This window comes from Pipistrellus hanaki (assembly GCF_964339955.1).
Source record: "Pipistrellus hanaki genome assembly, chromosome: 11".
Taxonomy (NCBI): domain Eukaryota; kingdom Metazoa; phylum Chordata; class Mammalia; order Chiroptera; family Vespertilionidae; genus Pipistrellus; species Pipistrellus hanaki.
In genome coordinates, this window is record NC_140513.1 from 69,379,736 (window position 1) to 69,404,486 (window position 24,751).

At 66.5% G+C, this 24,751-nt stretch overlaps 1 protein-coding gene across 10 annotated transcripts in view; it reads left to right on the forward strand.

Annotated features, from left to right (window-relative positions):
- The window catches only part of WNK2 (WNK lysine deficient protein kinase 2), a 111,322-nt gene that overhangs the window by 36,229 nt on the left and 50,342 nt on the right, over positions 1-24,751 (forward strand). For all 10 annotated transcript variants that reach the window (XR_014796330.1, XR_014796331.1, XM_084898999.1 and 7 more), the window contains exons 3-16: positions 2,142-2,314; positions 3,051-3,271; positions 4,547-4,704; positions 6,783-6,871; positions 7,762-7,981; positions 13,283-13,565; positions 15,847-16,067; positions 17,339-17,470; positions 17,794-17,994; positions 19,450-20,010; positions 21,545-21,835; positions 22,215-22,261; positions 22,954-23,122; positions 23,534-23,650. Coding sequence is in view for 8 of the 10 variants with exons in the window: in XM_084898999.1 (XP_084755125.1) it covers positions 2,142-2,314; positions 3,051-3,271; positions 4,547-4,704; positions 6,783-6,871; positions 7,762-7,981; positions 13,283-13,565; positions 15,847-16,067; positions 17,339-17,470; positions 17,794-17,994; positions 19,450-20,010; positions 21,545-21,835; positions 22,215-22,261; positions 22,954-23,122; positions 23,534-23,650 (2,883 nt within the window). In the remaining 2 variants the exon portion in view is untranslated. The remainder of the gene's footprint in view (positions 1-2,141; positions 2,315-3,050; positions 3,272-4,546; positions 4,705-6,782; positions 6,872-7,761; positions 7,982-13,282; positions 13,566-15,846; positions 16,068-17,338; positions 17,471-17,793; positions 17,995-19,449; positions 20,011-21,544; positions 21,836-22,214; positions 22,262-22,953; positions 23,123-23,533; positions 23,651-24,751) is intronic.

A 24,751-nucleotide genomic window follows, 5' to 3' on the forward strand; every position in this document is an offset into this window, starting at 1 on the left:
AGGCAGATGGAGGCTCAGATATGACTGCCAGTTAGCTCCCTGACACAGGAGGTCCCAGCACAGGAACAATGACCCTTGTGAGTTCCCTGATCTGGGAGAAAGCTGCCCCTGAGTTCCTGCTCCAATAACAGACAGTCTAGTTCCTCCCCGTATGTCCCTGGGTCCCCTGAAGCCACCTGGTGCTGGAGCTCAGAAGGTGTGATTCCATGCAAGTCCGTGCGCCTGGCCCTTTAAGAGGAACACCTGGTCTCCATCTGTGTCACTCAGCTACAATCCCTGCTGGTTTTTATAGCCCAGAGTTACGGGAACTTACCTTCTCAGCTCTGGAACCCCAGACTGTGTGTCCAGTGTGGGGCTGGGATTCCTTGCTCCTCACGGGAAGCCTCTGCAGCTGAGACCTCCCTCCTGATGTAAAAACACCAGAGGTGGTGCTGCACCAGCTGGTCTGGGCCTCCGCCCCGCCCACCAGCCTCAGTGTGCGTTGTTTGCTTCTCTAGTTGCAGGGCTTCCATTCAACCCAGTCCCAGGCGGTTCTGAATGAGGCAGTTCTGTTTTAGTTGTAATTTTGATGTGGTTCTCCGAGCATTTCAATTGCTCCTTTTTCAGTAGAAGCTTTCTCTCGTTGATATGTGTCAGCCTCTCCGACCTTAGAGGGCATGAGCTAGATGTTCTCGAAGTTGTCTTTGTTCCTCCTGGCATTCCTTTGCTCCGTGGTGCTCGTGCTGGCGGGCCCACTTTGCACGAAGAGGCTGATGGCGTTTGTGGGGAAGGGTGCCTAATGCTCAGAGCACCACTTGGGAAAGAACCCCATAACCCGGTGACCCCAGCCCCTCCCGTCTCCTCTCTGGGTTTGCTGGAATATTTATGCCGTTGGGCTCTTTTGGAAATATCCCAGGAGTCCAGGCCTGTGTTTCCTTTCAGCTCTGCTTTCTCCCACCCTCTGTCCGCATGCACCTCTTCTGTCTCCTGCAACCCACCGCTCCCGCCCACCCACAGCGGTGTTTGTTCCTAGGGCTCCTCTGGCGGGCGCCAGGCGTGTGCTGCCAGGCTCTGCCGTCGGACTGGGACAGAGGCGACATTGGGGGTGTGTGGGAGAGGGTGCTGGGCCGAGGTGGGGCTGATCTGTGAGGGGAAGGTGGATACAAGAGGCTGCTGGGACGACGAGGCAGGGCCTGGGTGGTGGCAGGTGTGGGGTCAGGTGTAGCCTTGGCTTGGGGTGCTGGAGTGTGTTCCCATGTGCTGCGGGCCCAGGCCCCCAGTGTGTGTGCTGCCCCAGCCCCGACGGGAGCGGCCTGCGACCTGGCCTTCCTCCTTTGCCGCTAGCTCCATCCCGCCCGGGTTTCTGGCTGTCGTTGCCGTGGCCATGAGCAGGCCCTCAGAGTCCCAGTCCTCGCCTCCTTCTGCAGCACCAGAGCCAGGGCCCGGGCACCAGGCGTGGCCGGAGGGAGCATTGGCACTGCAGTGGCTGGAGGCGCTGGGTCTCTGCAGAGCTTCTTTTTTAATCCTCACCATGGATGTGTCTTCCATTGAATCCGGGGAGAGAGAAACATCGATGTGAGAAACATCCGTCAGTTGCCTCTGTGTGTGCCCCAATTAGAAACTGAACCCACAGCCTGGGTGTGTGCCTCCACCCATGAACTGAACTTGTGACCCTTCAGTGCACTGCACAACACTAACCACTGAGCCACCCACACCAGGGTAGAGATCTTTCTGATGAGCTAGGGGCTCCTCCTCAGGGTGGCTCCCCCTCCCCCCCTCCCCTCTATCTCCCCCTCCTTTCCCTCTCCCCCTGCCCTCCTCCTTTCCCTTCCCCTCCCCTCTCCCCTCCTTTCCTCTTCCCTTCTCTCCCTTTCCCTCTCCCCTCCTTTCACCTCCCCTGCCCCTCTCCTCCCCTTCCCTCTCCTCCCCCTCTCTCCTTCCCCTCTCTCCTTCCCTCCCCTCCCCTCCATTTCCCTTCCCCTCCACTCCTCCCCTTTTCCCTCTCCCTCTTCCCTTCCTATCCCTCTCTCCCTCCCCTCCTCACCCCTCCCCTCCTCATTCCCTCCCTTCTCTCCCCCCCTCCCCCCCCGCCTTGCTCCCTGACAAAAGGAAATGAGGGAGTGACCCCTGGGATGACCAGGCAGCTGTGTGTCTCTCTCTAGGACCGGAAGCTCACCAAGCTCGAGCGGCAGCGGTTCAAGGAGGAGGCCGAGATGCTCAAGGGCCTGCAGCACCCCAACATCGTGCGCTTCTACGACTTCTGGGAGTCCAGCGCCAAGGGCAAGCGCTGCATCGTGCTGGTGACCGAGCTCATGACCTCCGGGACGCTCAAGACGTGAGTGCGTCCCGCCGGCCCCAGGCGGCCACGCAGCCAGCGCTCCCTGCCGCGGCCTCGGGGGGCCGTGTCCGGGCGGCCACGCGGCCAGCGCTCCCTGCCACGGCCTCGGGGGCTGGGTCCGGGCGGCCACGCAGCCAGCAGTCCGGCCTCCCTGCTGCGGGCCTCAGGAGGGCCGTGTCCGGGCGGCCACGCAGCCAGCGGTCCGGCCTCCCTGCCGCGGCCTGGGGGGCTGGGCTGGGTGGCCACGCAGCCAGCACTCCCTGCCACTGCCTCGGGGGCTGGGTCCGGGCGGCCACGCAGCCAGCGCTCCCTGCCGCGGCCTCGGGGGGCCGTGTCCGGGCGGCCACACAGCCAGCGTCCGGTCTCCCTGCCGTGGCCTCGGGGGCTGGGTCCGGGCGGCCACACAGCCAGTGCTCCCTGCCGCGGCCTCGGGGGCTGGGCTGGGCGGCCACGCAGCCAGCGCTCCCTGCCGTGGCCTCGGGGGCCGGGTCCGGGCGGCCACACAGCCAGTGCTCCCTGCTGCGGCCTCGGGGGCTGGGCTGGGCGGCCACACAGCCAGCGCTCCCTGCCGCGGCCTCGGGGGCCGGGTCCGGGCGGCCACGCAGCCAGCCGGCGGTCCTGCCTGCGTCCGCAGCACTCCTGCCTCACAGGGTGCCGTGGGTGACACGCACGCCCACCGCAGCGGGAAGCCTTTCTCACACGGCAGCGGGACCTCACGGCGCCCTCCCTGCAGGTACCTGAAGCGGTTCAAGGTGATGAAGCCCAAGGTGCTGCGCAGCTGGTGCCGGCAGATCCTGAAGGGGCTGCTGTTCCTGCACACCCGCACGCCCCCCATCATCCACCGCGACCTCAAGTGCGACAATATCTTCATCACCGGGCCCACCGGCTCCGTCAAGATCGGTGACCTGGGCCTGGCCACCCTCAAGAGAGCGTCCTTTGCCAAGAGTGTGATAGGTGCGCTCCGCTCTCCCAGGCTGCCGCCTTCTGCCCTCAGCCAGGCTGGGGCTCCCGGCCTGCTGGGCTGTGGGTCGGTGGTGAGGCTGCTGGTGCCTGTGAGCTATGGCACTCAGGAGTAGGAGCGGGGGCGGCCTCTGCAGGTGGGGAACCCCCTGCCCCCCTGCATGTGAGGACCCAGGTGTTTGGGGCCTGGAGTGACCAGTGCTTCTGTGGGCGGGTCTGGGGCATCACTGTGGGGCTGGTTTGCTGGCTGTGTGCCTCTGCCTTCCTCTTCCTCCTCTGAGCCCACAGAGGAAGGGAGAGGGAGAGGAAGAAATATTGCCCCTGCACGCCCCCTGCTGGGGATCAAGCCCGCAGCCCCAGGCATTGCCCTGACTGGGAATCAAACCTGCGACCTTTCAGTGCTGGGATGGTGCTCCACCACTGAGCCACGCAGGCCAGGGCTGAGGTATGAACATTTGGAAGACACTCCCCCTCCCGCCATATGCTTTCTGACACAACAGCCAGTTCATGGCATTTTGCTTTTAAAAACTTGGGCTTCAGAAAACCTCCCGTGTCAGCGGGGAGTCCAAGAGCAGCCTCCCTGAAGAGGATGCCCCTTGGTGGTTAGTGTGACAGGTGCTCAGGTGAACTTGCTCTCACAAAGGGAGTGTGATTATTAGAGCAAAAAGGTTATAGAAAAGTTAAAGCCCTAGACCAGCGTCACTAAGGAAAATCGCTGTGGTCACAGCTGCCAGGTGAGTCCCGTCTGCTCACGGCCGCGCACCAGGGTCAGCGTGTGCACGCACGTGTATTTTGTGTATTTTACTCTGCCTCGGGTAAGTCTTCACGGCCTTAACATTCAGAGGGAACATTATTTGAAAACTGGTGTGCTCAGAACGCACCGTCTCCACCTGGACCTGCCCACCAGCGACCCTGTGCCGTGCCCGTCCGGGGCTGCCGCCCACGCTCTGCTGTGGGCTGTGCCTGGCGGGCTGTTGGGGCTTTCCCGGCTCCTGCCACTTCAGCAGCTCTGTGCTGGCACGGCTCTGTCTGTTCTGGTCCCTGGGCCTGCGGAGGGGACGGGGCTGTGCTTTGCCCGAGAGGCACCCAGCATTGCCCGCTCCGAGGGCTGGTCCAGCCGGAACCAGGAGGGTCCCGGCAGGTTTTTGGGAACCTCTGTCTACAGAACAGTCCTGTCGGAATCAGGGTTCCGGGACCTGCTGCGCGGCATGTGATGGGGCGGGCTCTGGCCGCCGGCCGCTGATCCTGCACCTCTTGCTCCCGGCACAGGCACCCCCGAGTTCATGGCCCCCGAGATGTACGAGGAGCACTACGACGAGTCAGTGGACGTGTACGCCTTCGGGATGTGCATGCTGGAGATGGCCACCTCGGAGTACCCCTACTCCGAGTGCCAGAACGCTGCGCAGATCTACCGGAAGGTCACCTGCGTGAGTGCCCGCGGGGGGCGCCTGGGGAAGTCACAGCTGCTGTGAGAGGAGGGCACGCTGTGTCACGGAGGGGGAACGAGGAGGCAGGCGCACAGGCCTCCGGGCTGCAGGGGGCAGCCTCAGCGGCAGTGATGCGAGTGCTGGGAACAGTGCCCGGGGCTGCCCGGGCCTCAGCGCTGCAAGGCTGGAGCCCACCTCCAGGCCATGCCAGGGGCTGCGCAGGCGCAGACAGGGACAGACCAGGGCCCTGGTGTCTCCTGGCGTGTGCCCAGGATTTTATCGGAGACCACCGTTCTCCCTATGCAGCCCTCTGCCTGCGGGAGCCCGGGCAGTGTCGACGCAGCGCCGCGGGCGTGGCTGTCCCTGTCTGCGCCTGCACTCTGGGTGGGCTCCCCGGATGGCACTCCCCTCCAGGGCTCCTGGCTTCTGCAGAGGAGCCTGGTTCTTGTACCCCAGGCACCAGCCCATTGCACACTCTCGAGCCATCCTGGGAGGTCGCTCGGCTCTCTCCTTTGGTTCTCAGTTCTGAGTTAGTGGTCATGTGTGAGCTCGGAGCCCTCCTGTGTGCTGCTCGGGCCTGGAGGCAGGAGAGTAGGGCTCGGGTGGAGGCCCTGGGTGGTCAGGACCCACGGCTGGTGCGCCCCCTGTGCTGCTGGCAGGAGAAGCTGTGGGCATTCCTTCAGGATGGCGGGGCTGAGAGCAGGTGCCCAGCCAGACCTGGTGCTGGCTCTGGGTGGGAGGAGTCGCCTGGAGACCCTTGTTCTGGCCCACCTGCTGGCCTGGGGCGACGGACAGAGCCCCGAGGGTGTGCCCTTGGCCACCTGTTCTCCAGCAGCCCCCCTGCCCTGTCAGGCCCGGGCCCGGGTCCCGAGGCGCCGTGGCACCGTGGTTTGGGAAAGCAGGCACAGCCAGGCTGCCTGTCCCCTGGAGCAGCCGGGAGCGAGTTTCCCGACCCTCAGGGTGTCCTCGGGCCAGTGACACCCAGCTTACTCCTGGGGCACCACACCCGCCCAGGCTCCGTGGGTCCCTGTGCTGTCAGCTCCCGGCTTCGTGCAGCGAGCCCAGACTCCGTCCTCCAGAGCAGCGCCTGTTCTTCCGGCGCAGTCTGCTGGCCTAGGGGCGCCGGTGCTCAGAGGTGTGACAGTGTGCCCCCGCCATGGAGGTCCTGGCACCCGCCCACAGGGCCGCCCTTCCCCCTGGCAGCGGGGAGCCCTCTTCGCTCCTGAAGCTCAGGGTCCCTTGTCAGACTCGCCCGCGTCAGACACAGCACGGCCCCACTGGCTCCGGTGTGGTCCCGGGGTCCGGCTTGGTGGGCGCAGGGGCCTCCCCTGGCCTGCGGGTTGCTGGGGTCCTGCATTTTCCGTCTGCCCGCGCCTGCCCTCCCTCGTTGTGGGGATGTGTGCCCCATTCTGTGCAGAAAAAGGACACGGGACAGGCTGCGGAGGTGGGTGTTGCTGAAGGAGAGAGGACGGGACGGCTGAGCCCTCAGTGTGTTTACACATTAACCCCCGGGTATCGCTCAGGCAGCGCCACGCCCCGCGGACAGATACACCCCGCGGCCTGGCCCCTCCCTGCAGCGGTGTCTGCGTTCTGCCCGCACCGCGATCCCGCTGGGCTCTGGTCCGAGAGGAGGCTTGTTCCCACCCTGGCACCCCGCCTCACGGTCACCTGGCCGGGTCGCTCCACAGCCCCAGGTGGGGGAACTGCAAAGCACAGTCGTTCTCAGAAGCCTGAGCTCCGGGCCTGGGAAGCCAGCCCTGCGGTACCTCAGTGGCAGGTCTCGGCGGCCCTTGCGGTGCCTACAGATCGTGCCCTCGGCTCCCGGAATGAGGGGGGAGAAAGGCCGGCCTGTGCGGGCATTTCCTCCTCCGGCCTCCGAGCCCCCTGGGCAGATCCACCGGCCCACCTCCTCCACGCACCTCCCCGTGCCCAACCTCCTCCACAGAGGGCGTGGGTCCCAGTCTTTCTCCCCCGCTCACGCCCGCCGGCCCCCCACCCGAAGCCGGTGCACTTCCTGCCTGGGCCCCGGGGCCGTGTGAGCAGTGGGACCCCGCAGGGTGACTCTGCTCCTCCCGCAGGGCATCAAGCCGGCCAGCTTTGAGAAAGTGCAGGACCCCGAGATCAAGGAGATCATCGGGGAGTGCATCTGCAAAAACAAGGAGGAGCGGTGAGTCCCAGCGGCGCCGGCCTGGGCACTTCTCCCGGAAACCCTTCCAGCTGGCTGCGGAGGCTTCGGCCGCCTCCGAGAGCCAGCCTTGGGCTTTGGGGAATCCTGGAGCCCCCTTCCTTCCTGCCCACCAGGGGGCTCCTGGGGCCTCGCTCTGCCCCTTGTCTTTTCTCTGTGTTGACTCTGGTGGATCCTTCTGTTTCCGACTTGAAGGACACCCCTGTGCCCGGTCTTCCCTGCCCAGCCTCCCCATGCCTCCCTGTGCCTAGCCTCCCCGTGCCAGGCCTCCCCATGCCTCCCTGTGCCCCCCCGTGCCCGGCCTCCCCATGCTCGGCCTCCCTGTGCCCGGCCTCCCCATGCCCGGCCTCCCTGTGCCCAGCCTCCCCGTTCCCGGCCTCCCTGTGCCCGGCCTCCCCGTTCCCGGCCTCCCCCTGCCCGGCCTCCCTGGCTCAGCCTCCTGTGCCCAGCCTCCCCATGCGGCTCGTCCTGCTCTCTCTCCTGGGCTCCAGGCTGCTCATCGTCATCTGTGTGGTCCATCCCAAACCTGCAGTTACCACGCTCAGGCCTGTGGAGCCAGGGGACACTGGTCCCTGCCGGCGGCGGCCGTGTCTCTCCACAACCTGGCTGACCGGCCTCCGGGCTCCGGGAGCCTCTCCCCCGGGCATGCTTTCTTCTCGCCATAGAGAAGGGCCCAGTGTGCCCAGTGAGATGTGCCGGACGGGCCTGTCCCCAGAGGCGGGCCTGTCCCCGGGAGGCGGGCCTGTCCCGGGAGGCGGGCGTCCACTGTAGGCTGTGCTGGCCCCTGGGGCAGAGCAGGGCAGCAGGCGGGATGGACGGACGGTCCAGAGCGCAGGGCCTCCCCAGCAGGTGTGCCCTTTCTGTCCCGCCAGGTACGAGATCAAGGACCTGCTCAGCCACGCCTTTTTCGCGGAGGACACGGGCGTGAGGGTGGAGCTGGCCGAGGAGGACCACGGCAGGAAGTCCACCATCGCCCTGCGGCTCTGGGTGGAGGACCCCAAGAAACTGAAGGGCAAGCCCAAGGACAACGGGGCCATAGAGTTTACCTTCGACCTGGAGAAGGAGACGCCGGACGATGTGGCGCAGGAGATGGTAAAGTGTCACTGTGGTGGGCGGCGGAGGGTGGTGGCGGAGCGGGCAGTGGAAAGTGGCATTGGAGGGGGCAGTGGGCGGTGGAGGGAGGGGGCAGTGGGCGGTGGAGGGTGGCGGTGAGTGGTGGGTGGCGGTGGAGGGGGCAGTGGGCAGTGGAGGGTGGCGGTGGAGGGAGCAGGGGGCGGTGGAGGGTGGCGGTGGAGGGGGCAGTGGGCGGTGGAGGGTGGCGGTGGAGGGAGCAGGGGGCGGTGGAGGGGGCAGTGGGCGGTGGAGGGTGGCGGTGGAGGGGGCAGTGGGCGGTGGAGGGTGGGGGCAGTGGGCGGTGGAGGGTGGGGGCAGTGGAGGGGGCAGTGGGTGGTGGAGGGTGGCGGTGAGTGGTGGGTGGTGGTGGAGGGGGCAGTGGGCAGTGGAGGGTGGTGGTGGAGGGGGCAGGGGGCGGTGGAGGGTGAGGGCAGTGAAGGGGGCAGGGGGTGGTGGGCGGTGGAGGGTGGCGGTGAGTGGTGGGTGGCGGTGGAGGGGGCAGTGGGCAGTGGAGGGTGGCGGTGGAGGGGGCAGGGGGCGGTGGAGAGGGCACAGCCTGAGAGCCTGTGGTGTCCGGGTTAGAACAAAGCCAGAGGGTGCTGCGTGTCCGTGAGGGCAGCAGGGTCGGATGCCCGCTGCGCAGAAGCGGGACGTGGCTCTGAACCAGGTGTCAGGAAAGGCCTGCTTGGCCGGACCGGACTCTTGCCGACGCTGCGTGAACGTGGGCTCTGAGTTCGGTTTGTGTTGGAGCCGCGTTGGGCCCAGGAGGGGCGGAGCAGGCGGGTGTGCTCAGGGTCGCAGAGAGGACAGGTTCCTGAGACACTGACGAGACCCTTTTCCTGGAGAAACGGGCAGAGTGAGAGCCAGCAGGTTCCCGCGGAGAGCGAGGGCCTGGCCAGCCTTTGTCTGGGAGACCGAGCCCGCCTTCTCCAAATGTCAGTGAATGTGCACGTCTGTTGGAAGTGCCACAAGCCACAGGGGCATCCAGGGGGGGTTAGGAGGAGGAAGGGGCCGCCCGGGAGAGTGCAGCTTCCCGCTGGCCCAGGCCCCGCCCCAGCAGGAGCCAGGCCAGCCGCACACGCGAGTGCGGAGCCACGGCCGAGGGTGGCCAGTGGCCGCGGGCCCAGGCGCGTGGGGAGGTGGGGGGCAGCAGCCAGCGGGGGACGGAGTGGGCACCCGTGGCCGGTCACGGCCCCACCTTCCCCGGACAGGCCTGTGCCCTGCAGCACCCGCATGGCAGAGGGTGTGAGGTCCTGTTGGTGGCCTGGCTCCCGGGTCAGGACCAGCCCGCCCCTTCCCAGCCGCCAGTCACAAGCAGACACGCGTGCGCGCGGACGGAAGGGTCTGCCGTGCCGGGCTGGCCCTGCGTGTGCTGAGCGTCACATGGACCCAACCCCGCGCGGCGTCCGTGTGCGTAGCCCCCACGCCGCCGGCCCTCGCGCTCCGCTGAAGTCAGCACAGTGAGTGCCGCGGCCTGTTGGGGTGGGCCTGCGCAGCGTCCTGGCCACCCTGACTGCCCTCCGCGCACACTGGCCGGGCGGGAAGGGGCCCTCCGCGGAGATGGGTGCGCCCTGGGCCGGCCGTGGGGCACAGGTGCCTTCGGCTCTGAGGTTGGGGCCAGGGCCGGGCACTGGGGAGGTGCAGGCAGCCAGCAGTGCGCCCTCCGTGTCAGGGTGGGCACCGGGAGCCCTCCTGCACCCGGTGCAGTGCCTGGACGCAGGGGTGCTGGCAGAGGGTCCCCCGGCCGCCCTCCCAGCGCTGCCTGCCCCTCAGCCTGCAGCCTCCTCCTCCTGCTCAGGGGTCTGGACCCCGCTGCTCTCTGTGGGATCTGCCCACCTCCCCGTAGGACGCTCCCACCCAGGCTGCCTGCCCTCCTGCAGCCCAGCCACCCCCCAGGCCCCGACTCGCCGTCCCTGCACTCACTCAGCTGGCGGCAGGTCCCCGGAGGCCCTGGGCCAGTTTCTCCTCCCTCTGCCCCTCCCCCGTCTCCCTCAGAAGAGCTTTCCATGTGGAGCACTTGCCCTGCAGCGCAGTCCGCGCAGCAGGCACGTCCCGTGCTCAGTTCCAGGCCAGACCAGAACAGCGTGTCCCCGTGCTCTGCGTGAGTGCGGGCGGATTGGTGGAGCGGCTGTGCTGACCCAAAGCGCTCCCTGCGGGTGCCCGTGCCCGGCCCTGCGGCTCCCGCCGGGCCGGGCCGTGCTGATGCTGGTCCTGTGGCTGTTGGCCGTAAAGCCCGGAGCTGGCAGCAGGGCCGGCCTCTGCAGCCCAGCCTTCCTGCGGCTGGGCCGCCGCCAGGCGCTGAGGAGCTCACCGCCCGCAGCCTTCACTCAGACTTCTCCCGAGGCGGAGGAACACGTCTCCGGGCAGATCCCCGAGAGAGCAGCGCGGTCCAGAGCCCTGAGAGGAGGGCTGTAGGCGGAGGGGCAGGCAGCATGGGAGGGCCCCGGGGAACCTCTCTACCAGCACCCTGCAGCCCCGTCAGAGGGTGAGACGGCCAGTTGTAGATGGAAGGCACTAACAAGGAAACTCAGCAAGAGCACAGGGTGACCCCCACTGGGGAGCTGCCTCGTTCTAGGGCCGAGGTCGGTGAGCACCGGGGGTGAGGTCGGTGAGCACCGGGGGTGAGGTCAGTGAGCACCGGGGGTGAGGTCGGTGAGCACCGGGGGTGAGGTCACTGAGCACTGGGGGTGAGGCCACTGAGCACTGGGGGCGAGGTCAGAGAGCACCGGGGGCGAGGTCAGTGAGCACCGGGGGTGAGGTCAGTGAGCACCGGGGTTGAGGTCGGGGAGCACCGGGGGTGAGGTCAGTGAGCACCGGGAGTGAGGTCAGTGAGCACCACTGGGGGTGAGGTCAGTGAGGAGCACTGGGCTGAGGTCAGTGAGCACCACTGGGGGTGAGGTCAGTGAGCACCACTGGGGGTGAAGGTCAGTGAGCACCGGGGTTGAGGTCGGGGAGCACCGGGGGTGAGGTCGGGGAGCACCGGGGGTGAGGTCAGTGAGCACCGGGGGTGAGGTCAGTGAGCACCACTGTGGGTGAGGTCAGTGAGCACCACTGGGGGTGAGGTCAGTGAGCACCACTGGGGGTGAGGTCAGTGAGCACCACTGGGGCTGAGGTCAGTGAGCACCACTGGGGCTGAGGTCAGTGAGCACCACTGGGGCTGAGGTCAGTGAGCACCGGGGGTGAGGTCGGTGAGCACCGGGGGTGAGGTCAGTGAGCACCGGGGGTGAGGTCAGAGAGCACCGGGGGTGAGGTCGGTGAGCACCGGGGGTGAGGTCAGAGAGCACCGGGGGTGAGGTCGGTGAGCACCGGGGGTGAGGTCGGTGAGCACCGGGGGTGAGGTCGGTGAGCACCGGGGGTGAGGTCGGTGAGCATCACCGGGGGTGAGGTCAGTGAGCACCAGGGGTGAGGTCAGTGAGCACCAGGGGTGAGGTCAGTGAGTACCACTGGGGCTGAGGTCGGTGAGCACTGGGGATGAAGTCGGTGAGCACCGGGGGTGAGGTCATTGAGCACCGGGGGTGAGGTCAGTGAGGAGTACTGTCCTGAGGTCAGTGAGGAGCACTGGAGCGAGGTCAGAGAGCACCAGGGCTGAGGTTGGTGAGCATCAGGAGTGAGGTCAGTGAGCACTGGGCTGAGTTCAGTGAGGAGCACCAGGAGTGAGGTCAGAAAGCACCTGGGGTGAGGTCAGTGAGCACTGGGGGTGAGATCAGTGAGGAGCACTGGGCTGAGTTCAGTGAGGAGCACCAGGAGTGAGGTCAGAAAGCACCGGGGGTGAGGTCAGTGAGCACTGGGGGTGAGGTCAGTGAGGAGCACTGGGCTGAGGTCAGTGAGCACTGGGGGTGAGATCAGTGAGGAGCACTGGGCTGAGGTCAGTGAGCACTGGGGGTGAGGTCAGTGAGGAGCACTGGGCTGAGGTCAGTGAGCACTGGGGGAGGGGAGAGATTCCAGCACCTGCTGTGGCTGTGACGTGGCCCCTCAGGGTGGGAGGAGCAGGGAGGACAGCTCTGCTCCCTCTAAATTCACCTGTTCCCTCCCAGCAGGTCCTCAGGCAGGGACATGGGGAGGGGGCGTGAGTCAGAAAGACGATGCAGGGGTGAGAGAAAGCGGGTCTCTGATCTGGAGGTTCCCCTCGGTGGCCCCGGTGAGGGGGCGGGAGCCCAGCACAGGGGGTTCTCAAGGTTATATGCCAGCCTCCTTCTGCCTCACCTGGGTAACGGGCTTTCGCGGTGACCTACGAGGCTGGGAACAAGCGAGCCTGGAGACTGCGTGGTGGGCGGGGCCTGGGCTGCAGCGGGAAAGTGGGTCACGGCAGAAATAGAAGTGGCAGCAGAGCCAGCAGCCTCTCGGGGCCTCCCGTCAGGCGGCTGTGCCCTGGGCGGGGTGTGCGACCCCTGCTCTCACCGCTGAGCCTGGGGGGCACGCTGGGGTCATGGTTCATCCATCTCCTGGATGGGGGCGTCCAGAGGGTTGCCAGTATGCGCCCAAGTGGCCTCGGACAGCTCCCGGCGGTCAGAGCCCAGTGCAGCCGCCCGGCGGCCGGGCTGTCTCCAGAGCCCTGTGTGCCTGTGGGCTCCGTGATGGCGTGGCGTGGGCTGTCCCTGCCACACGCTGTGGCCGTCTGCCTGCGTGTCTCTGGGCCTGGAAACGGCGCCGCAGGCTCCTCCTCTGGTCTCTGTTCCGCATGGGATCCCACGTGACGGCAGGAGCCGGCTTCCCTCGTGTGTGGTCTGACCACGGATCTCGGAGAGAGCGGGGTGTTTCCTGGGAGCCTCGGCTCCTTTACAAGTGCTCCCCAACACCTTGTGGGGTGTGCCGGGCCCCGAGTGCCGCCAGGCATGGTGCCCTCCGCCCTGGTCTCCTGCTGCAGAGCCGTGCCGCTGGGGGAATGCCAGGGACAGCGCTGGCCTCGGGGCCTCGCCGCTGCCCCGGCACAGGCATCGGCCAGCACCCGTCCTGCTCGGGCCACCTGCGGCAAGGGGAGGACCGGGGGGGGGGGGGGCGGGGGGACCAGGCAGCCTCAGGGCTCAGACAATAGGTTGCTTCCTTCCCTCCGGCTCATGTCAGTGAGATCCCGAGGGTCGCACCCCCTGTGGTGTAGTCGGCATGGAGGCCATTCCTCATGGGATGCTGAGAGCGTCCCTGAAGGATGGGAGTGGGGCCTGAGGAGGGGCTTTGTGCGGAGGCCCCATGACGGGGCAGTGCAGGTGGAGGACAGGCTGGGCAGTGGGCTGTGCGGGAGGGGGCGGGGGAATGGTCCCAGTAACGGCAGGGGTCCCTTTGCAGATCGAGTCTGGGTTCTTCCACGAGAGCGACGTGAAGATCGTGGCCAAGTCCATCCGCGACCGCGTGGCGTTGATCCAGTGGCGGCGGGAGAGGATCTGGCCGGTGCTGCAGCCACAGGAGCGGCAGGACCCGGGCAGCCCCGACACGGTCAGGGCTCCGCCCGCGCCCCTGCAGGTCCAGGTGACCTACCACACACAGGCGGTGCCGCCGGAGCCCGAGGAGCCCGAGGCGGACCAGCACCTCCTGCCCCCCGCGCTGCCTGCCAGCGCCACCTCCCTGGCCTGTGAGTGCTGCTCCCCCCGTCCCCTGGCTCCCCTGTGGGTGTGGGGTGGCACCCCTGGCTCTTCCCTGGTGCCGCACAGAGCTCTCTGCCAGCTCGCCTGGCCAGGTGGGCACAGGCGTGCAGGTCTCCAGAGCCTCCGGGCCAGCCCGGGGTATATCGGCTCCGGCGACTCCTCACCCTGGAGGGCACGGGCCGGCAGCATGGGGCCCAGGGCTCAGCACCGGGTGACGTCTGCTCGGACAGGGATCCGAGGGCCGCCGGGCTGAAGGGGAGTGGCCGTGCTGTGTGACCTTTGTCCTTAGGAGTGTCTGTGCCCAGGTGGCCTGCCTTCTAGTGGCGAACCTTGAGACGACGTGTTCCGGTGGGGGTGGGTCCGTTCGTGCCTGGCTCCACCTCAGACCTTTGGACCAGAGCAGCTTCTGCCTGCCTTGCCCTCGTGCCCACGCCGCCGCTGCGGCCGAGGCGGAGCAGCCTTCCTGTCGGGCCAGAGGAGCTCGGAGGGCGGGCAGCGCCGTGGGCTGCAGTTAGGTTTGGAGTGGGAAGGTGGAACAGCCTGTGTGATGGACTTGGTAGGCACACCTTCCCTTACACACACGGATGGTTCTCAGAGAAGGCTGAGCTAAACGCAGGGACTGTTTACTGGTTGCTTCCTTTCAAACCTCCTCAAGTTCGTTTTGGAGACTAAACTGCTATAGCATCGTACTCCATTTTCTTATAACCCAAAAAGTCAATTGGCGTGCATAAATTTTGGAGGAAAAAGCACACACACTACAGATGTAACCGCCAGCTGGCCAGGGTCTAGGACGGGAACGGAGAGCTTGTCTTGTCACATCCGAGGAGGATGCACTGGAGCCAGGGAGCGCCTCCCTGGGCCACTGACGCCGGCAGCGCAGAGAGTCCGCACATGCCGTTACACGCCCAGGCGCACGCCTCACACCCGGCACCCTGCACACTCAGAGCCTCACTCGGTCAGAGCGGGCGCCCATGCACAGGCGTGCCCCTGGCCGCGGTGCCCACGGACGGACAGCTGACAGTCGGGCCTGGGCAGCACATCCGCGTCCTAGGCAACACTGGAAGCACATGCTCTCGCCCCGGGAGGTCAGAGCTGCTCTACCTGCGGCTTGTCGGTCTCTTCACGTCCTCCGTGCGGCTCTCCCGTCTGTCTTCCTCCGTGTCTCTCTTGTGAATTCCCTTTATGTCTGTCTCCTCGCCTGTCTGTCTGTCTCTCTGTATGAGTGGAATAACTGCCTGTCACCTCAGAAACCAGAGCCTCTTGTCCGGCTGCTTTTGCACACTCCCACCTCAACTCTCTCACGTCTTCCTGGTTAAAACAAGCCCTAGTCAGTCCTGGGGAGAAACTGTTTTATACAGAATTGAAAAGCTGCCCCTTAACTTTGTTTAAATGATTTCACCCATTTGAACAGTGTCCAGCTGAGGAAGCCGCTTGGGGTGCATCAGTGACAAATGGTAACGTCTGTGTAGCTTTTGGAACCTGGAAGCAAGCCTGGAGTGCCATCTCAATAGTTGTTGAACCTTTGGCCGGAAGAGCCCATGGGCCATGTGGGCCCTGTCTGCTCCCTTCACAAGCCCCGCCCCCAGCTATGGCAGCCCCGCCCACTGGCCATGTCCGGGCCATGTCCGGGCCATGTGGGGCTGACTGCAAGAAAGGCTGCAGAGCCTCCAGGGGCCCTCTCACAGCCCCTGTGGGGTGAGTGCCTTGTCAGCCCCGTTTGCCAACCAAGTTAGAGCCGGCCTGTGCCTCTGGGGCCGGGTTTGGACCCAGATCTGCTGCTTCACTGGAGGTGAAGATGGTCAGGGTCTTGCAGCCTCCTCACCATAAGACACAGGTGACAGCCGAACGGAGTCTTCTGACGTGGACACTCCGGCCTCTTGAGACCCCGCGCCCTTGCAGGGCTGGACGAGGGCTCGCTTCCAGGCCGGCCGGCACTGTCTGAGGCCCGTCTACACCAGGCGGGAGCCGCTGCCTGGCCGTGAGGACTGGGCGTGGCCTCAGGCAGCCCCCCAAGGCGTCAGGCTGTGTGGGTGGGCTGCCAGGGCCGTTCCTGGGTGCAGGTAGCGCCTTACGGCTCTGCCATTGGTTATGTAAATGATGCACATTCATTACTTACACGCCCTGGAAGCAAAGCCTGTCTCCCAGAAGAAAGCGTACAGCTGAGTGAGTGCGCGTGTGTGAGCCCACATCGGCCTTCCCGGCCTGCGTGGAGTGTCATGGGGGTGCCGTTTGGGGACCCACTCTGAGCTGTGCTTTTGTCCTCCCCAGCGGACAGCACGCTCGACAGCGGCCAGGGCTCCACCGTGTACTCGGACTCCCAGAGCAGCCAGCAGAGCGTGGTGCTGGGCTCGCTGGCAGACACCGCCCCACTCACCGCCCAGAGCGTGTGCAGCGCCCCCGTGAGTGTGAGCGTGAGCGTGAGCATGAGCGAGGGGCTCGTCCTGCCGCACAGCCTGCCCTCGCTGGGGGCCTACCCGCAGCCCGCCACGGTGAGTCAGCTTGGCCCTTCCCCAGGAGCCCTGCACGCCCCTGGAGCCGGGCATGGGCCTCCCTGTGCGGCGTGTTCAGCTCCGCAGGAGGTCCGTCTGTGTGGGAGGTGCAGGCTGCAGGCTGGAGACCTGCCGGGAGACACGGAGAAAACGGCTATGACACCTCGTGGGAGGTGCCTGAGTCCTGAGACACGTTTTTGGTTGCTTTGGGCTTGCCCGGCGGGAGCTGGGCCACTTCTCCAGGTGCAGGGTCAGGCCTCTGGCTCCAGGCCGCCCGGCCAGGCAGCCCCTACCTGTCCAGCTCCTGCCTGCAGAGGGGAAGGCCGAGCTGGGTGTGACCAGAGTGTATTCTCCCATGTCCTGCCTGTTTATGCAGAAACAGCTTGGACGGAGGGTGGGAGGGGGTCCCCGTGTCCGTGGTCTCCTGGGGAGGGCGATGGTGGTGAATGAGAGCAGGGTGGAGGGGTCGGGGCCTCCTGAGCCTGTGTGACCGGCCCGGCCCCGGTGAGTGCACAGCAGGTGTGTCCGCCCGTGCTGCTGTCGCACATTCACTGCGGGAGGCGGACACGCCGAGAGCAGGCCACAGGTGACAGATGACTGTCCTGTGACTCACCAGAAGCCCCAGTGAGAACTGTCCCCGCACGCGGAGTGCAGACAGCCTCTTGCTTCTCACTACCCCGCTGTTTTGAAGTAAATCCCAAACAAGAAGATATTTTGCCCATACACATTTCAGCCTGTACCTGCCGGGTCAAGCCTTCTGAAAACAACCTGCTCCCAGTGTCGCACCCACAAATGAACACGTTAGCAGCGGTTTTGACTGGCCCCCTACGGCCGTGCTCGGGCTCTGGCTCCCATCCCCTCTGTGCTGGAGACCTCACTCTGCAGAGGCCCGGATTGCAGGCCTGCTGTCTGCCTTCATGTTTCTGTGTTGTGTGCGTGTATACGCATGTGTGTGTTACAGTCAGGAAGCAAATGCATTTTACCTTTCCGCACTGTTGTCACAACAGGCGTTTCTCCACAATTCTCCGAAGTCCTTATAATGGTCTTTTCTCACGATTGCGTCATATTCTGTGGCGCTAATGTTCTAGAACATTCCTTGGTTAGGAGTTGTGACCATTTTTGCCTTAAGGCCGCCACACCTTGTTCTGTGAGTCATGTTCCAAGGCAAACCATTCCTCACAGGTGATGGGCATGGGGAGTGAGGGTGGTCCTGCATCTGTCAAGCTCGTGGCGGGGCGGGTTAAGTTATAGTGTGCCCGTGCTCTCTGTAGCCTGGCCTGCCGGCGGGCTCCATGCCACCCTCCACCCGCGCTCCGCTCCCACCGCAGCACTTCCCGGAGCCAGCCGTGAGCTTTGCCCCTGTGCTGACCTGCCCAGGCCAGCCCATGCCCGCGGGCCTCCAGGTGAGTGTGGGCAGCCCCTCCTATGGCTACCGTTGGTGCCTCAGTCTCCTCCAACAATCAGCCTTGGCTGTCCTGGGCCCAGGGTGTTCATGGGAGTTGGGGAGGGGATGTAGGGTGTCTCTTGTGTTTGTGGAATTCAAGTCCCATAGCACTGGGAGGGGCCCATGCACTCTCAGCAGTTCGTCCAAATCTGCCTTTCCTGGGCCCCTGCTGGGTGTGTAAGTATGTGTGGGGATATGCATGTGTGTGCATGTGTGTGTGCACACTCACTGATTATCTGTCATGTCCGAGCACTTGTGTAAAAGATGCCCCTCTCCCTCCAGCCTCCCCTGGCCCAGCCAGCACCCCTGCCACAGGTCCTGGCCCCGCAGGTCCTGGCCCCACAGCCCATGCGCCCTCTGCAGCCTGTGCCCGCTCACCTGCCGCCGTACCTGGCTTCGACCTCCCAGGTGGCTCCGGCCCAGTCGACGCCCGTCCAGATGCCACCGGTGCCTCTGCAGCCACTCACTCACGTCCCCCCGCAGGTACCGCCCTCTCCGGCCGCCCTCCTGCTGACCCTGGGCGGGGCGGGGCATGACTGTGGTCCTTGGTGAGGTGCCATTGCCCAGGCTCACACCAGTGATGGTCTTGGGTTGCTCTGCCTCATGTGGGCACCAAGCTGCAATGGACGTGCCGCTTCATGGAGAAGCAGGCGTGTCCCGAGCTCCCCCACAGCACAGGCTCTGGCCCGTCAGCTGTCAGGGCAGCCCTCGTCCTCCTCCGGTGGCCGTTGGTTTCCCTTCTGTCCAGTTAGCCGCCCCTCGCCTGGTGGTGGCCACTGCATGAGTTGATTTTCAAATGCACAGAGGTCGGCCTGCATCTCGTCCCTGCCCTCGAGCTGCCCGGGCCCGTGTGCGTGTGACGTGCGTGTGCGTGGGCCACGCGTGTGCCACCACCAGAACAGCTTTCTCTTCGGGACAGCAGCTGCCAGCCCTTTCACCTCATGGCACACAGACTGGTTCTTAAACCTCGGCAGCACTCGGAAATGTATTGTTTGCCAGTCTGCCAAAGCAGGTTGAGTTCGGATCAGTCACAGCAGACGGTGGTTGTGTTGGCTGCTGCTGTTTCCTTATCTGACGACCTAAGGGAGAGGTCGGCGCCGCTGACACACAATCAGGCCCTGCGTGTTCGGCAGCCCTATGCATGCCGGGGGTGGCCCCATGCGCGCCAGGCGGCAGTCCCATGCACGACGGGGGGCAGCCCCATGCACGCCGGGGAGGGGGGCGGCCCCATGCACGCCAGGCGGCAGTCCCATGCATGACAGGGGGCGGCCCCATGCACGCCAGGCGGTGGCCCCATGCACGCCAGGGGGGCGGCCCCATGCACACCGGGGGCAGCAGTCCCATGCACACCAGGGGGTTGGGCCCCATGCACGCCGGGGGCAGCCCCATGCACACCAGGCGGCAGTCCCATGCACGCCGGGGGCAGCCCCATGCACGCCAGGCGGCAGTCCCATGCACGCCAGGGGTGGCCCCATGCACGCCGGGGGCGGCCCCATGCACGCCAGGGGCGGCCCCATGCACACCGGGGACGGCCCCATGCAGGCCGGGGGTGGCCCTACTCTGGAGAGCGCTGGCCGAGAAGCGCTGAGTGTGAAGTGCAGACCCTGGGCCAGATGCAGGGTGCTTCGGACCAGAAGGTTTGGGCGCTCCCGCGGTGGGGACACCTGACCTCCCCAGTCCTGGTGGCACAGCCGACCGGGCACTCTGGGATATGCCTGGCACCCTCAGCACCGCGGCCCCTCCGCAGCGGGCCATAGGGGGCTCCTCAGGCCACCCCACCCCCTGTCCTTGCTTCCCTGGAGGATGCACCTGGCTCCACTGAACTGGGTTTTCTGTGGGTTCCCTGGGCGGCAGCTGCACAGCAGTGTCTCGGGCGCTGGCCCGGGCTGAGCCTCCCGAGGGCCATGCCCCAGGGCCGACACGCTCCCTCTCTTTCAGATGCCCCCACCTCCCATCATCCCACCCGCCGCTCCGCTGGCCACCGTGGACAGCCTCCCCTCGGCGCTCCCTGACCTGCCGGCGGCCGCTGGGCCCGCGGGGCCGCCCCCCTCGCAGTACTTCTCTCCCGCCGTCATCCTGCCCAGCCTCCCGCTCAGCGCCGCCGGCTCCCTGCCCGCGTCCCCAGCCCTGCCTCTGCCAACGGCCAAGCTTCCCCACACCGCCGGGGCACCCCTGGCCGTGCCGTGCCAGACCATTGTGCCAAATGTGGCGGCCACCGCCACTGCCATCCCTCTGCTGGCCGTGGCCTCCCAGGGCGTGGCCACGCTGTCCATCCACCCGGCCGTCCACCCGGCCGTGGCCCAGCTCCCGGCCCAGCCCGTGTACCAGGCTGCCTTCCCGCAGATGGTGCCCGGTGACGTCCCGCCTTCTCCTCTCCACACGGCGCAGGCGGTGCAGGCCGCCCCTCTGCAGCCAGCACCCCTCGTGCTGCCGCAGCCCCACCTGCCGAGCGTCACCCACCTTCCTGAGCCGGCCGCTGTCCCCCAGGGGGGGAGCCAGGTAACCTGCCAGGAGGGCCTGCTGCCCGCACTGGGAGACCCTGTGGTGCCCAAGCTGCAAGGGCCTGAAGCTCTGCTCTTCTTGGCCCATGGCTGGAGGGCGGGCCTGGCGGAGCAGGCCAGCAGGCAGCGCTGCTCACAGGCTTGGCTCCACCCTGGGTCTGCTGCCTCCTCCCACTCCCAGCACCTGTCCGAGCCCAAGGTTCCACAGCAGGGGCAGTAGCTGCTTGTAGGGTCCTAGCCTCGCTGTGCCCAGCACCTGCCCTCACCTAGTGGGGCCTGGCAACCCCTCTGAGGGCGCTGGGAGGCTTACACTGTCCATCTTGTCACCTGTCAAAACGAGGTAGGTTAATGACCCCATGTCAGTGGGGAGACGGGGCACCAGGTTCGGGGGTCTGACAGTTGGGGTCCAGGCAGTGGCCGGGAGCGTGTGGCTGCCGGCGCCAGGGTGGGCATGGCAGACGGGGATGACGTCCTGGGTCAGGAGGGGACCTGGCTGGTGCACACAGACAGCGAAGAGGTGCAGATGCACCGGCAGGCTGGGTGAGCCTCCGAGTGGCTCTGCTCCCTGCCTACCCTGTGTTTTGGAGTCAGGGCTTGGTCCCCACTCTGAGGAGAGGAGTGGGGTGAGGCCTCTTGCCTGGGCACTCTCACTTGGTGCCCTCCCTCCTGGTGCCTTCCCACCTGGCCCTAAACCTCATAGCCTGAGCCATGGGCACCGTGCTTTCCTTTTAAAACTTGGGCTCCTGCCTGCTCAGGGGGGTGGGTGCCTCCTTTTGATCAGCTCACGGCACTGCTCCGGTCCGGCTGAGAGCCGTCCTGAGTCGCAGACTCCTGGGCATGCTTCTCGCGGTCTGAGTCCCAGCGGGGCTGGCACTTGGAGAAGGAAGGTGGCTTCTCTGGACACAGGATGGCGCTTGTTTAAGCACGTCAGCAGCCGGCACCTGGCTATGCAGGCCCTGGGCTGCTCGTGGCTCTGAGCAGCGTCCACTCACGGGTCAAGGCATGTGAGGAAAGCCAGAGCCGGTGGGGAGGCTCAGGCCTGTGTTTGCTTGGTTTTACCGAGGGCTGCCCCACCTCCCCTGTGGCCGAGCGGTCTCAGGCTAGCAGGTCCAGGGGGGTCCATTCATTTCTGACCACGCTATTTTTACACTGAGAGCTCTTAGAGAGGACAGTGGGGAGTCAGGCCCAGCGTCCAGGTCACCCCACGGAAGGCCAAGGTCCAGGGCTTCTCCCTCGGAGGCAGGAAGCAGGGCAGCGTTCGGTGCAAGCCCTCACTAGACGTGCAAAAGGGACGCGTGATTCTAGGTTAGAGTTTACACAAGTGGGGACTCAGAGCGCCTCCTTTTGTTTCTTCCAAGTCTGTGTACAATGTTCTCAGAGGCCAGGGCTCGCTGGGCAGGAGGGAGTGCCTTAGAGGGGGTGCCTCAGACCCCTCGCCTGCTCACCCGCCCGGACAGGGAGGCGCTGCCGTGGCCGGCTGCCGGGCCCGGACGGCAGTGGCACTCCAACTTGTGCGCCTCCTGTGCTCACAGGTCCTGCTTGGCCACCCGCCTCCGCACGCTGTGGATGTCACCGCCCCGGCCCCCACGGGGCCCACTCCTGCCGCCGCCCTCGCCCCGCCCGTGCCGGAAGGGCTGCCCCCCACCGCCCCCGAGCGCCTGCCGCAGCTCCCCAGCTCGCAGGCCCCCGCGCCCATGGCTGCGACTCCGAGCTTGCCTGTGCAGGCCACTGCGCTGCCCCCCGCCAACCTGCCCCTGACCAGCGGGCCAGGGCTCTCCGGCCTCAGCTCGGCCGTCCAGCTGACCGTGGACTTGGCTCCCGAGGTGTGTGGGCCGGGCCTCCCGCACGGCCCCTTGATGCCTGCCCTGGGCCGGTCTCAGCCCTAGACGTGGGGAGGCGGGATGTGCGCGTTGGGACACACGGTGCCTGCTCACCGGCCTCTGCTGTCCCCAGACGTCAGTTTCCTCAGATGCATTCCAGGTGGAAGGTGTGGGTTCTTTACAAGCCCCGTGGGCGGTGTGCTTCCTTGTGGGGATGGCCAGAGGGGATTAGTGTGCTTGGGAAGGCTTCTAGGGGTCAGCCTGGCTCCAACAAGGTGAAACCCTCACTCACTGCCCTCTGTTGTCTGCTCGCTTTGGACAGGAGGGCGGGGCGGGGCCGGACTGCGGGAGCTGTGACCCTTCCTCCTCGTGTTTATTTCAGGAGCAGGCCTCCGAGGACGCGCAGCCTGGCCTGCAGAGCTGTGAGAGGTACGGCCAGCTGGCCCGCGGCCATGTCACGGGGACCCGCCTGCCCGGCCCCTCACGTGGCAGGGCTTGACATCAGTGGGGCCTCCCTGAGTGCTGGGCCCCGGGAGCCTCCGGGTCCTGGCCAGCTCGTGCTGGAGTTTGGCTGTCCGATGGCCCGGGCTGTGTCCTGGTCCTGGCTGGTCTGTGTGCGAGGGTTTCCAGGTGCTGGTGGGGAGGAGACTGGGAGGGCAGGGCCCACACCCCGCCCCCCTTGGCTCCCAGGCATGGGCGTGTGGCGTTTTGGAGGGAACTGGTTACAGGAAGTAACCCTATGTCCCACCCTCTCGGTAGGTCAGCACCAACCTCACTGCTCTGCAAGTTCTCCTCAAACTTGCAGCAAACCACGTGGTGGGCATGTTTCTGTTGCTTTAGCACAGATAGGGAAACTGAGGCACCGGAGAGGATTGTTTGTGAATTTTGTGTTTACCACGAGGAGGCTTGCTTGATAGGACAGGAGGCCTAGAGGACAAGGTCCTGGGTCAGAAAGCCCCGTGTCCCTCGCCACCATGGTGCTGCCCAGGCCGGCAGAGGGCCCCATGCAGCGGTGCACATGGGGCTCGGCTGCCTGCAGCCCTCCGGTGGTCTAGCTGAGCTTCCTGCGTGAGCCGGTGTGCCGTCGTTTTCGGGGGTGAGTAACCCTGGTTTTCCGGCAGCTACGGAGGGTCTGACGCCCCTTCTGGGAGGGAGCTGAGTGACAGCGGGGACGGCACCTTCGGAGCAGGGAGGCTGGAAGGCAGGCCGGCCCGGAAACACCACCGCAGGTCCACACGCACGCGCTCCCGCCCGGAGAGGCTCAGCCGGCCCCGGCTGACCATCCTGAATGTGAGGAGGCAGCGGGGAGGGTGGCGGGAGCTCCCACCTGGTCTGCAGGTGTGCAACACCTGGCCCCCACGCCCCGGCCCGCGGGTGTGCAACACCTGCCCCCCCACCCCTGGGCCCGCGGGTGTGCAACACCTGGCCCCCCGGCCCGGGCCTATGGGTGTGCAACACCTGGCCCCCTGCCCCGGGCCCATGGGTGTGCAACACCTGGCCCCCCGGCCCGGGCCCATGGGTGTGCAACACCTGGCCCCCCGCCCCGGGCCCATGGGTGTGCAACACCTGGCCCCCCGCCCCGGGCCCATGGGTGTGCAACACCTGGCCCCCCGGCCCGGGCCCATGGGTGTGCAATGCCTGCCCCCCCCGCCCTGGGCCAGCAGGTGTGCAACACCTGGTCTCACTGTCCTGGACCTGCAGGTGTGCAACACAGGCGACAAGATGGTGGAGTGCCAGCTGGAGACACACAACCACAAGATGGTAACGTTCAAGTTCGACCTGGATGGGGACGCACCCGACGAGATCGCCACTTACATGGTACGTGGTGTCTGCCAGGTGATTGTGTCGGCTGCCCTGCCTCTGGGTTGGCCAGGCTGCCTCCTCCAGGCCCTTTGGGCACTTGGCTGCCAGCCCCCTTGTTGCCAGCCTTCCTTGTCCTGCTGCTTCAGCAGTGGCTGCTGGGTCTGGGTCCCCGCGGGCTGCTGCTCAGGCCTTGGCTTCTCTTGCTGAACCGTGCAGCCCTGAGCTGAGGCCAGACCGCTGCCGCTTCTGCCCCCGGGTTTAGTGCAGAAGCAAGCAGGTCACTTGGTGGAGATCTGCAGGCCCACGGGCAGCTGTGCCCGGGAGCCCCCACGGCTGGGCTGCGTGTGCCCCATGGACCCCCACGGCAGGGCTGCGTGTGCCCGGGAGCCCCCACGGCAGGGCTGCGTGTGCCCGGGAGCCCCCACGGCAGGGCTGTGTGCCCCATGAACCCCCACGGCAGGGCTGCGTGTGCCCGGGAGCCCCCACGGCAGGGCTGTGTGCCCCATGAGCCCCCACGGCAGGGCTGTGTGCCCCATGAGCCCCCACGGCAGGGCTGCGTGTGCCCGGGAGTCCCCACGGCAGAGCTGCGTGTGCCTGGGAGCCCCACGGCAGGGCTGCGTGTGCCCGGGAGCCCCCACGGCAGGGCTGTGTGCCCGGGAGCCCCCACGGCAGGGCTGTGTGCCCGGGAGCCCCCACGGCAGGGCTGCGTGTGCCCGGGAGCCCCCACGGCAGGGCTGCGTGTGCCCGGGAGCCCCCACGGCAGGGCTGTGTGCCCGGGAGCCCCCACGGCAGGGCTGTGTGCCCGGGAGCCCCCACGGCAGGGCTGTGTGCCCGGGAGCCCCCACGGCAGGGCTGCGTGTGCCCCATGGACCCCCACGGCAGGGCTGCGTGTGCCCCATGAGCCCCCACGGCAGGGCTGCGTGTGCCCGGGAGCCCCCACGGCAGGGCTGCGTGTGCCCCATGGACCCCCACGGCAGGGCTGCGTGTGCCCGGGAGTCCCCACGGCAGGGCTGCGTGTGCCCGGGAGCCCCCACGGCAGGGCTGTGTGCCCAGGAGCCCCCACGGCAGGGCTGCGTGTGCCCGGGAGCCCCCACGGCAAGGCTGCGTGTGCCCGGG